We start from the raw sequence: 12,830 nt of genomic DNA, 5'->3' as shown, positions 1-12,830 counted from the left end.
AACCTGGATCCAAACCCTGAGTTATTGTCCATTTCTGAGCACAGAGTCAGTGTTCCCATCCTGCCAGCACCTCCCAAAGATGCTGGGAAAGATTCTTGGAGTATCCTGTGCAGGGCCAGGAGTTGGATTTGATGATCCTTGCTGGTCCCTTCCAAAGTAGGATTTGAAGCTCTGTGAATCTGTGATTTCTTGCTCCAGCTGCTCCCTTCCAGGGACACCAGATGGGGGCAGGATCCTCCTTTTTATTAGCAAATACTTCCCAGGAAAAGAGTTTTATTTACGGGAATTCTGCTATATCCCAGGGAATTAAATTCATTAAGCCTGTACAGCCACCAAAGGAAATCCCCTGCTCCCCTCCTTCCCTTGTAGCACCACACACTTGTGTAGGACTTGGGGAGCTAATTGTCATCAAACTGCTGTTAAACAAAGAAAAGCTTAGTCTGTAGAGCAAGGAATCACAGAATCATTAGGGTTGGAAAAACCCACTGAGATCATCAAGTCCAACCATTCCCAGCACTGCCAAGGCCACCACTGCCCCATGTCCCCAAGTGCCACATCCACAGGGCTTTAAATCCCTCCAGGGCTGGGGACTCCACCCCTGCCCTGGACTGGACAGTCCTTTCCATGAAGAAACTTCCCCCAGTACCCAACCTGAGCCTCCCCTGGCCCAGCCTGAGGCTGTTTCCTCATCCTGTTCCTCCCCTGCCATGGAGTTATCCCTGTCTGTCTCTCCCGTGCCAGTCGTGGTTTTGCAAACCATCAGCTGAAGGTGCTGCTAAAACCTCAGTCACCTCTGAGCCCAAATAAACATGGTGGAATAATTTAATGATCTGTTTCACAGACCAGTAACCCCCTAAAGTTAGTTTTTATCTCTTAGCATGAGCTTTTATCAGAGAGTCACAGCAATTTCATGTTGTTTTGCTTGGCTCCTGCTGTGCCCAGGATAGTCTACCTTGAGTTTTGCTTTAGTATATAGTGTTTCTGCTTTTTTAAAAAATCCTCTTTCAGTAAATTTGACATTTTTGTGTTATCTGGTATTCCTCCACAGTGAAGGGATGGGTTGTTTTTACACAATTTTCCTGCTGTTGCTGGTTGCCAACAGCAGGAAAATTGTTTCATTGTAGGAACAACTCTATTCAAACCTGAAAATTATCGACCTGATTTGCAGTGTCACAGCCAAAAAAATTCAATACTCAAAAATATTTGTTGCTCAGAAATCTGTGGATTAACAACACTTCTGCAAAAGTTAGATTGGGTTTTTAATCTTCACTGTGCTTTTCAGCAAAGATATTCTTGCCAGAGAATTTCCGGCACTGAAAAGGTTCAATTTGGCACAACCTGTGTTAAATCAACGCTGAATTTTCAGGTTGTGAAGGGAAATACCGCATTAAACCATCCCATCTTTCAGCAGCCCTGATGAGCAGATGCTGAGGAAGTGCTTGAGATCTGTCACAAGACATTCCCAAATGGAAGGTGAGTTGTTTCATTCCCTGGAAACCTCTGTGTCCATGAGCATCTTGTTCCTGGGATAGATCTGGGCATCTCTGCCCCAGCCAGGGGAATTGTGCAGCTGCTTCTGTCCCTCCACTGCTCTTATCTCGCTTTATAAAAAGCCCCATGAAGTCATCAGGAGTTCAGCCTCCCCTGGAATGGTTTTCAAAGAAATGAGCTGAAAGTCTGCCAGACTCTTGGAAATGAAAACTATTTGATGAATGAAGTTTTCTTCCCCCTTGAGCCCTTGTTGCAGAGGAAAAGTGCATTAAGAAGCCTGGATGGTGTTGGACAGATGAAGGAGACAAAGGTGAAAAGATCTGAATGTGGGGCTGAGTGAGGCTGTGCACAAAGAGGGGCAGGGGAGTGGGGAGGGACTGGGGGGTTTGGGGGATTTAGGGACACCTCCAGCCTTTCTGGTGCGAGGGTGAATGGCAGGGCCATGAATTCCTTAGCAAAGGTCTAGAGATAACCATGGAATCACAGAGTGGTTTGGGTGGGAAGGGACCTAAAGATATCCAGTTTTATCATCCATTGGCAGGGACACCTCCCACTATCCCAGGCTGCTCCAAGCCCCAGTGTCCAGCCTGGCCTTGGACACTGCCAGGGATCCAGGGGCAGCCACAGCTTCTCTGGGAATTCCATCCCAGCCAGGAATTCCCAATTCCCAATCTCCCATCCATCCCTGCCCTCTGGCAGTGGGAAGCCATTCCCTGTGTCCTGTCCCTCCATCCCTTGTCCCCAGTCCCTCTGCAGCTCTCCTGGAGCTCCTTCAGGCCCTGGCAGGAGCTCTGAGCTCTCCCTGGATCCTTCCCTTCCCCAGGTGAACATTCCCAGCTCTCCCAGCCCAGCTCCAGGTGTCCCTGGTGTGAGTTATCCAGGTAAGATCCCCATTTCTGTCACTGGTGGAACAACAGTGGGATCAGTTCAGCTTGTAGAGGTTTCTGCTGGCTCAGGAGCTCCTGCAGGTTACCCCACTGAGGATATCACTCCCAGGAGAGCATGGCCCTGTGCCCAGTGAGATAGGGGAGGTAATTCGTGATGTTATCATTCCTTATTGTTATTAAATATACCCTTATTGATGCAGTAACAAAGCAGGTTTTTACTGTCTGGAGCTGCTGCAGAGCAGTGGGAGCCCAACAGATTCCTCGGGGCTGCTCAGTGCTGTTAATAATAGTGCAGAGAAGAATTGCTCCTGGTGGCTGTTGTGTTGGTGACCTTAGTGGTGTGTTGGTGACCTTTCACAGAGCGTTCTGCCCCTGGGAGCTGCTGCTGCAGAGTATTCCTGGCCACAGCCAGCGAGCAGCCTTAATATTTGATGGACTAGTGCAGGTTGTATTTCAGGATATGAGATACCACTCCAGCAATGCCAGGCAGGAATGGGAAGCACCCTGCCTTTCCCCCCTTCGTTTTACAGTCAGAGGTGTTAGAAACTTTCATATAAATGTGTTCATTTTAAATCAGCAGAGTGAGAGAGAATGTTTTTAAAAGTAAGTCTCATGTACAGGTTGCAGTTTTCTAAAGGCTGTGGCATTGGACATGTGAGCTCTGGGCCATTGCTTGGTCAGCAGCCTTCAGGAGGAGGAGACTGAAGGTGCATGGATTGTCTATCAGTGGGAAGATTCAATTATTCTGGGATTTCCTGAGTAGATTTGTTAAGCTTTTATCTCAATCGTGACTTTCTTTTGCAGCAGCTTCTGTTATCTTTGGACAGTTCTTGTCAGAGCCCATGAATTGCATGTTTGATTTTCCATTGACAGAGGGAACAACTCTGCAGTTAGGGGAGTCAGAGGTTTTGGAGGGAGAGGGATGAAGCAGCAGTGAGGATCATGAAACCATTTCACTGGAAGCTCCACAAATGAACCCTGCGCTAGTTGGAAAACCCTTGGAATGGGGAAGACGGATAGTAACTCTTTTCTTTTTTTGCCCAAGGGAAAAAATAAGTGACAAGAACTTCTACCTCAATCACACCTTTCTATTCAGAGTTTGTTCTCTCTTGGGAAGAAAGTATGTCCTTGCTGAAAAAAAGGACAGGGAGGAGGATGGAGGCCTAGGGAGTAAATATTGGATTTGTTTCCTCTGTTCTCCCACAGGGGATGAACATCTTCCCGCAGTATCAGGGCAATGGTTGAACTGAGAAAGCAGCAGAGGTGATTGCAGAATGAAGGTGATACTCTGATCACAGTTCCAAAGGGAGTGTTCAGCCCTATCCCTCCATCCCAGAGGACTTCCAGCAGGGGATGCCTCTGTGTTAATCCATCCTTTGCTGGTGGCTGTGGGGTGATGTGGAAAGTTGGCAGAGCTGTGCAATGCCACGTGAAACCTTCCTGCTGCCAAACTTTGTCTGAAATGTGAAGATCTGTGAAATGATCTGGGTGTGCTCTGGGAAAGAAGGGAACCTGGACAGGTTATGGTTTCTCAATAAATTGTTTCAGCTCAGTTCTGTAAGAAACAACTCTGCTCTAAATTCCTGCGAGGAGTTCAGTGAGAAGCCAGAGGAAGAACACAGATTGGAAGCCAGTAGGGTTGAAAATGTGAGACCAAAACTGGCATGCTGTGAGAAAACTGGAATGTATGGCCATGACAGCAGCACTCAGAGTGCTGAGATGGGACTGTGGTGTGGAGGACCAAGAAGGAATTGTATTTCCTCAGCAATAACCCACCTTGGAGATCAATCTGCTTATCCAGTAACATCTCTCACTGTCATTGCTATAAGAAAATAATTTGCAAAATGGTGCTAATAGTGAAAAAGTTTGTCTTTAAAAGATAAAAGAGCTTTACTGCAGAGTAGTGAGGCAGAGGCTTGTCCAAAGGGACAAGTGTGGGAGACAGGACAAAAGCTGAGACTCTTGCTGCAAATCAGGGCTTTTCATTGGCATTTACATCTGATAGTTGTACCTCTGCTCTAAAAATATAAAAGTTTATTTGTCTTATAAATAGCAGGAAGAAGAAAAGGTTTGAGAAGAACCTCACCTTCCTCTTCTAGTTTATAATAACTTATATTAATATTTCAAAAACTGAATATGATCAGTTGGGTGCTGAGTTGCTTTCCCCACCAGCTCCCATTAGGAAATGTGATCGATACAATCAGAGCTGGCTTTGAATTCCTGAGGGAGTTTGCCTTTGCTGTATCTTCTTTCTGATGAGCACCAATGTCTTAGACGCTGTGGCTGTCTTGGGAACATTAGTAGGGGAGATAAATTAGGCTGTTTGACATCATCTTGCTGATAAATATTTTCTTTTAGGATTCTCAAAGGCCCTAAGTAAAGAACAGGGGAGGCTGTGACAGATGCTGTCATGTGAGGAGAACTCTCCTCGTGCCAATGGCCACAGTGAATATCTTGTGTCGATATACAGGATCTTTTACACTCTGATTTTATATCTTTACTGGTGGGGGGTTTTAAATATTAACCTAATTTTTGAGTTTCTACAACCACCTGGAGGTGCATTTGTTTACGTGATTTCTCTTTGCTTTACCATGTCTCATAATGGAAAAAAATGAACAAATATTTGGTACCTTATTAATGTTCTTTTCAGTTTGGGATTTTTTGGATTATTTTCCCCTGTTCCGAATCTTCTCTTGATTCAGTCTTTGAAATATTCTGGTGGGATATACTAAAAACTTTGTGCCTATACCCAAACAATGTGATCAATGAGGCCACAGTTCCTTCTCTGTCCACAAACATTGGGAAGCATGAAATTAATTTTACTTTCATACCAATATTTCTTTATTCCTCCTCTTCCAGCAAAGTCTTTTTGAGTCACAGCAGCACAGTGAGTGGTTGGTTTAGACACCATACAGCTACTACCCTGTGCTGCTACTCACCCCAGATCAGCCTGTCAGCATCAAAAAATAAACCTGAAAATAAGACTCTGTAGGTGATCCACTCACAGCATTTTGATTCACTGCCTCCAAGTATATTATTTGTTATGATCTAATACTTGATAGTCATACTTTGAGAAAGAGGATAAGCAGCACTGAAGTAAAAGTACAATCCTTGTTAGAACATCTGTCCTTTCCTAAAAAGCCTTTTTATTTGTAAGCCAAGGGCAGATCCCTGACAAGGCCTTTGCTCCCAGCCTGGGTTAATGCAGAAGAAGTAAGATTGGCCAGCTGTAAAACAGGAGGGGTTAGAGAAATATATTTGTATTTAATTTGAAGACAAACCTTTGCACTTGTCCAATCAAGCCTTTCACTTCATATTTTTTTGGTAAAAACACTCTCCACAGAATTTCCACGCATTAAACCAAAACGTGCTGGACAGAGGAGCCTCATGGTTGGGAATGGTGAAAAGAATGAGACAGAACTCACTGGTGGTAATTTAAAATTAATTTAAAAATAGACACAGTGGCACAAATATGTATTTAAAGGTCCTTTTCCAATGATACAATGCTTGTTAAGCCCAGGTGCTCTATTGGTTACGTCAGGAGGTTAAATATAGTACTTGGGATGTCAGGGCATTTATCCATCATGCCTGAGTGGCTCCTGTTGGATAAGCAGAATTGATTGAACTCAATATTTAAATAAGTCAAGTGCAAGAAAATAGTTTTTGCTTTAAATTTTTGTGATTGAAATGCAAAGCAATATCTTTCTCTGCTTAAGTACTTTAGCAGCATTCTGTCTTTTCAGTTCAGAACTGCTGATTTATGTGCTGTGGATAAATCTGGCCTGGTGTGTTAATCTGGGGCAGAGCTGCCAGGCTCCACCTAGGGCACCACTTAATGCTTTGGAAATATTTGTCCCTCAGAAAGTCAAGTTCATATCCTCAGAACAAAGTCAAAAGTTGGGCTTGATGATCTCGCAAGTCTTTTCCAGCCTTAATGATTCTTCTGTTGTTTCCATGGGTAATTCCCTGCTTTTTTTCCAGCCCTGAGCTGTGCTGCTGAAGATCTGCCACGTTTCACACCACAGACAGCTGCATTTCAGCAGCAGAAAAAGTGGTGCTGGCCTTCTGCATGTAATTCTAGCCTTGTTTAGTATCTTTCTAAATAAAATAGATTGAACAGCAGTGTAAAATTGTCTGAAGGTGATGTTCCAGTAACACAGGGGTTGCAGAGTGTATCTCTGAAGGAGAAATTTGTTTGCAGGAACTTCCAGGACTTGAGCTGGAAACGACAATAATCAATTTCATGTTCAATCAGGCAAGTTGGTCCTTCACTCTATTAAGGTTTGTTATTGATAATGAAGATGTCACATTTTGCATCTGATCAACTAAGCAGCACTTTGGAGCAAAATGAGCCTGTGAGTTATTTCTGGAATGCACACACAGATGAGCTGGATCAGGGAGCAGCAGGGTATGCTGAGGTTGCTCCCAAGAGCTGTGTTAATTTCTTTACAATTTCAAAAGATGTTAAGAAATTTAAATAAACAGAAATCAGATTAAAGGGGAAGGATTGCCTAGGAAAGCAAAATGCAGAGTAATTGAAAGTGTCTGCCCTGCCCACAGGAGAAAGGGAAGGGTCTGCGGCTCTGGGCAGAAGATAAAATATTTGGCAGTAGGGAATGAGATATGATATTTCACCTGGATATAAATATGAACTTCTGGAAAGAGTTAAGGAAAAAGATGTTTCTCAAGGGTTCCTGACAATCATTTATTGAATTATGTGATCTAGCATATGAAAAGGGATTGCCATTGCTATTGGCTTTTGAATGCACCTCCTTGAAGAACCAAAGCCACCCCTATATTGTCAGTCAAGTGATCACCTAAGAAGTCACGTCTGCTTTCATCACCCTGACTCTATTCCATACATCAAGGCATTCTTGACCTTCCAAAATACCAGGGTTGCTCCCCTGTCACTTAATCTGTTTATCAACTCTTCCTGGACTTCCTTCTCCAGGCATGTTGGCTTTGTTGGGCTCCTTCCTTGCAAACAGTCATTTTTTCACGTGTTCCTGGCGCTGCGTGTTCAGCTACAAAGCACTTCATAAGTGATACAAATATTGACATGTGATTTGCATCCAGGTGAAAAAGCACTTCAGGTGTTCTTATGGAGTGAAATTAAAGACATGCTTATACTAAAAATCCAGTTTGCAGTGCGGACTTCTCCAGTTCAGAGATTTTTGAATTTGGATGGTGTTTATTCAGGTACATTATAGGAATGGAATTGCCTCCATCAACTGAAATTCAATGTTATTATCAACTCTGAAGATGCTTTTTCCATTGGAGTGCTCCCTTGGATTTGCCTGGGGCTCCATCTCAGCCGAGCCCTGGTGAGGTGCAGGCAAGCTCTGGCATGTTTTGGGTTTCCTCAGGAGCATGGAGGTGCCCAGCTCCCCTTCCCTGATGCTGCTGAGAACAGGTGGCCTCCTCCGGGGTCACCAAGTATATTTAGGGCTGAAACTCGAGCGGGCTGGAGGCAGATTGGCTGTGTTGGCCACACACGTCATCAGGAGCCACTGAAGCCACTCGCTCTCACCCAGTGCTGCTCAGGAGGGAAGACTGGAGAGCCTTTGCTCCAAAGGATATTTTCTGGATGTCACTGGTAAGAACATTTTAATTGCATTTCACTTCTTCTCCTTAGAGGAGGATCTTGAGATGTTTCCCCATTGTGTAGTTTTTTGGGGTTAGCTGTTGTGCTTTGCCCAGGGAAGTCATGTTTTTTGTCTGGATAACCAGCTGCAGGTTGGAGGAGGAGGAAAAGAGCTGGAATGGTGTTTAGAAGTGTAACTGAAGGTTAGAGCAGTGACAGGTTGTATAGAATGTGTTTATATGCAAACCCCACTTCTCGAGTTTATCCACAGACCTTGGCCTACTTTTTCATGTGCCCTGCTGCTCATTACTTGTGTTATTCTTAATTTATTTTACTAGTTAACAATACGGTTTTCCCAATTAATTTTTTGGCCATTTTTCTCAGCGCATTGGGACTAAAAAGGGACAGTATTCCATGTTCCTATATTTAACCTGCATTACTTGACTTCCCTTGCCTCAGAAGGAATTGCAGTTTAGCCAGCTAAACACAACCACCCCGTCAGTTGGCAGGATTAGCTTTCACGGCAAATATCCCTGGACTCAGGAGCAGCTGTTCCAAAGCCTCATCCCCTCCCAACATTAGAAACAGGGCTGCAGACTCTGGTGGAAAATTGTAGCTTTGCCTCACAGCAAAATCAGCGTGTTAATTAATTCGTTCAAAGGTTCTGACACTAATCTGTGCTTTGTACTTCAGCCAACTTTATGGATTTTCATCTTTTCCAGGTCTGAAGAAATAGAGAGAAAAAAGCCACAAGAGCTTAAAAAGAAACCCCAGAGCATCTCTATAGGCTGATGCTGGGAAGACAGAAATTGTCTCATTAACCTAAGGTCACTTAAAAAGATATTTACAATACTTTTCTACATTATGCTTTTACATATGAATGAATATAGTAGAATATAAAGCCCCCATTCAAACAGGGTATTGAACGATATAATGAAATAGCATAGAATAGTCACAGAGAAAAGAAATATGCTTCAAATAATTGTGTTGTAATTAAAATATCACATCATGTTTTAAGAGATCTCTTATTTTTTATTTTAATTGGATTCTAGTGTTGGTGTTAGAACTACTGGAATGAAGAATTCGTCCAAAATTGTAATTTATATTAGTAGGTTTGAAACTTCATCCAGTATTTTTCCATAACAGTCTAAGTAATGCCAGATCCCCACTTTATTTAGGGTCTGGCTAGTTACTAACCATGACCCCAAGTGCTTTATGAGCTTGACTTGTACCTCCTCATACTTTCAGTATTGGGCTAACACTGTTTATTCACATTTTCACCTGCTGCATGACCAGTGAGTGGGGGAGACACAGAAGCAAACCTTCAGAATGGAGGAAGAAGAATACGAGGAAGTTGTGGAGGTAAGATGAAAATGCGGGAGTAGAAATGTTTGTTTCCTGCCTCGTGACGGAATATATTAATCACCTTCCTGAGATGCTGCTCAGGAGCACAGGTTGCTGTTTGCTCTCTGCAGATTAGGGAATGATTAGGTATCTATTAAATGGTTTAATCAGTAAAACAACAACAACAACCACAACAGTTGCTCTTGGTGGAGCAAAGTCTCCTGGTTCCTGTCATAGCTTCTCAGTTTAAATAAGGATTGGAACCATCCCACACTCACAGTGCAAGGTTTTCTGATTACTCCCTGAGTAATTATAGATGCACTGGGCCAGCTCTTCTCCCTCCTGGCTTGCCCTCTGTCACCCAATCCACAGAGAAGATGACTTTGGGAGCTTCTTTCTAGCCCTGCCTCTGCAGAAATGCAGCAGCTTGGTGCCACCAGGGGACCACAAACCAATTTGGCCTGAGACATCGCAGAGATGGAGCCAGGTTTAAGTGACAGGACAAGGGGGAAGGAATTTAAACTGACAGAGGGTAGATTTAAATTAGATATTAGGAAGAAATCCTTCCCTGTTAGGATGGTGAGGCCCTGGCACAGATTGTCCCATCCCTGGCAGTGTCCAAGGCCAGGTTGGACAGGGCTTGGAGCAGCCTGGGACAGTGGAAGGTGTCCCTGCCGTGGCAGGAGGTTGAATTAGAGGATCCCTAAGGTCCCTTCCTACCCAGGGCATTCTGTGATTCCATGATTCTATGTCCTTGGAAGTACATCATGGATTAATTTGCCAGTAGGTCATTTAAACTCACAGTTAGATGTTGAATTATTTAGTCTCAGGAAATTGAATAAAAAATTCCCCAGGAACAGGAGCCACCAGAACAATAACTTCGTTATCAAAGCAGTACAAAATTAACAGTGTGGTCTTACTTGTTATGCTGTTACTAATCTGAAATTAATTTATGTGTTATGAAATACACAAATACACTCAGTGTTTGAGGAAAAGAACAAGAGTATAAATGTAAACATCCTGCAACTCCTTGTCACCACACTGTGTTCAAGGACTGCTGATTTCAGGTGGTGTGAGGGCACTGCCAGCTTTATATATTTCAAATAGTGAATGAAGTAAAGCCAAATGATTTGCCAGTCAGAGTAGTTAAATGTGTTTTGGAAAATAAGCTTTACCACTCATAAAACCCATTTTCAAGACATTCTATTATGCAGTTACAGACACCAAACCTTCATCCACTTTTTTTATAATTCCCTTTATGCTTCCTGTGCATTGCGTGCTCTCTGTAATAGATATTTACTTGCTCTTATAGTTTATTTATTCCAGCTGGAATTATGGTATTTTGGGCTTTTTGTTCACACAGCCCCATTCCATCCTTTGTTTTTAATTTTCAATGACCACCTTGCTGTAACCACATCCCTTGGGCTGAGGGGCAGCCTCCCTCCAGATACTCATAATGAGATGTTAAATAAGAGAGGAACAACAGCATCTGATACAATTTTAAGTCAGAATAAGCCTTTCCAGAATTTTCTTAACTCCTCTATGAAGCCAGTATTGTAAACCTACAAGCTCTATCAGCAATTCATCTTCTGAAAGAGTAGGAAATGATCATTGAATATTGAGCGGCTGAGGCAACGACAAGGATATTAAGATGCTATTTTTTTTACTTCCTCTGGAATTATGAGCCATTACTTGATGTTATAGCTGACTTGGGATGCCCAAAATCCACAGCAAGTGGCACAAACTCTTGCTGCCGAGTTACCTGAGGTTTTGTTGGAGGTTCTGTAGAAAGTTTGTGGAAGACTTTTCAGGGGGTTTTGTGGAAAGCTTGTAGAAAGTTTGTGAAAGGTTTTGTGGGAGGTTTTGTAGAAAGTTTGTGGAAGGGTCTCATAGAAAGTCTGGGAATTGTTGTGGAAGGTATTGCAGAGGGGTTTGTGTGAGGTTTTGTAGTTTGTGGAAGGTTTTGTGGGACGTTTTGCAGAGGGGTTTGCAGGAAGTTTTGGGGAAGGTTTTGCAGAGGGGTTTGTGGAAGATTTTGTGGGAGACTTTGTAGTAAGTTTGCGGAAGGGTTTTGTGGAAGGTGTTGTGGAGGGTTTTTCTGAAGCTTTTGTTGAAAGTCCATGGAAGGTTTTGAGGGAGGTTTGTGGAAGGTGTTTTGAAAGATGGATCCAGCATGGTCTGGGCTAGGGAGCAGAAATCACCTCAAAACAGCCCAGCATGTTGCAGCTTGGAAAGTACTGGTTGCTTGAATTAATTTTGATGAAGGGATCTGGGAAAGGGGCTTAAGTTTTAATGAGAAATTTTTTTGTTTCAAAGGCTTTTCCGTTCCCGCACTTTTGGCAAGTCACCCTGCTAAAATATTGCTGAGAGGATTTTTCCAGCAAAAACTCCGCAATTTCCACTTCCTCTTTGTGGAAGTGAAGCACATCCCGCACACAGCGGGTGCCGGTTACTGCATTTTAAATGTCTTTAAACGCCTTTTCCCATCATTTCTGAGCGGGGCAGGTCCCGGCGGGCCAGGCCCGGCTACTGCCGGTTTCCCCCTGTCTTCCCCTCAGGGTTTCCCCCTCACAGTTTGTTTCCCCCTCACAGTTTGTTTCCCCCTCACAGTTTGTTTCCCCCTCACAGTTTGTTTCCCCCTCGCAGTTTGTTTCCCCCTCGCAGTTTCCCCCTCAGCTCGGCAGCCATTTGCGCGGGACGGCGCCACCTCGCGGCCTCGGCCGGGAAGTGGCGGATGGAGAAAAAATTTTCCCCGAAATCTGACAAAAGCCTCCCCTGGCATAACCAGAGGCTGTTTCCCATTGTCCTGTCGATTATTCCCTGAGAGCAGAGCCCTACCTGGCTGTCCCTTCCTGTCAGGGAGTGCCAGAAGGTTCCCTCTGAGGCTCCTTTTCTCCAGGCTGAGGCTCCTTCCCAGCTCCCTCGGCCACTCTTGGGCTCCAGATCCTTTCCCAACTCTGTTGTCCCGGCTGGAAAAGATGCTCCACTGGACGTGGTGCTCACAAACAAGCCAGAACTGCTGGCAAATGCAAATGTCATGGGCTTCAGTCACCACGGGACGATGTAGCTGAAGATCCTGGGAGCAGTGAGCAAGATAAATGGAGTTTATCTTATTACTGTATCTTATTTGGGGCTGTTTGGGGAAGATCTTGTTGGAAACAGCAAAGGGCCTCAGAGGAGTTGGGTGATTCTCGAGCGAGATTTGCCCCAAGGCCGAAGTGTGAAGGTCAAACTCACCAAAAGGCTGGTGTGGAGGAACATGGAGCTCCTGAGTGACAAAAATCACACAGAAAAAGAAATGTACTGAAGATGGAAGCAGGAGCAGACAACTCGGGAAAAACTTAAAGACTTAAAACATTACAAACTCCATTCCTACATTCAACGTTCAGCTGAATTTGGTCTTCAAGAAAAGGCATGAAGGAGGATCCAGGGAGCTACAGTTGGTCAGCCTCACTTCATTCTTTGGGAAGGCCGTGGAGCAGATCCTTGGAGAAGCTATTTTTAAACACATTAAAGACATGAAG

The 12,830-nt window shown here is 44.0% G+C and overlaps 1 protein-coding gene across 1 annotated transcript in view; it reads left to right on the top strand.

Moving 5' to 3' along the window:
• The first annotated feature begins 7,867 nt into the window (after window positions 1–7,867).
• NEB (nebulin) overlaps window positions 7,868–12,830 on the top strand; it is a 96,706-nt gene continuing 91,743 nt past the window's right edge. The window contains exons 1-3 of the mRNA XM_085067186.1: window positions 7,868–7,974; window positions 8,685–8,789; window positions 9,259–9,324. Coding sequence (XP_084923312.1) covers window positions 9,292–9,324 — 33 coding nt within the window. The 5' untranslated portion in view covers window positions 7,868–7,974; window positions 8,685–8,789; window positions 9,259–9,291. The remainder of the gene's footprint in view (window positions 7,975–8,684; window positions 8,790–9,258; window positions 9,325–12,830) is intronic.

This window comes from Lichenostomus cassidix, chromosome 7, assembly GCF_008360975.1.
Source record: "Lichenostomus cassidix isolate B80296 chromosome 7, HeHo_3.0, whole genome shotgun sequence".
NCBI classification, from domain to species: domain Eukaryota; kingdom Metazoa; phylum Chordata; class Aves; order Passeriformes; family Meliphagidae; genus Lichenostomus; species Lichenostomus cassidix.
The sequence above is the reverse complement of the archived record's forward strand: the minus strand, read 5'-3'. Positions and strand labels throughout refer to the sequence as shown.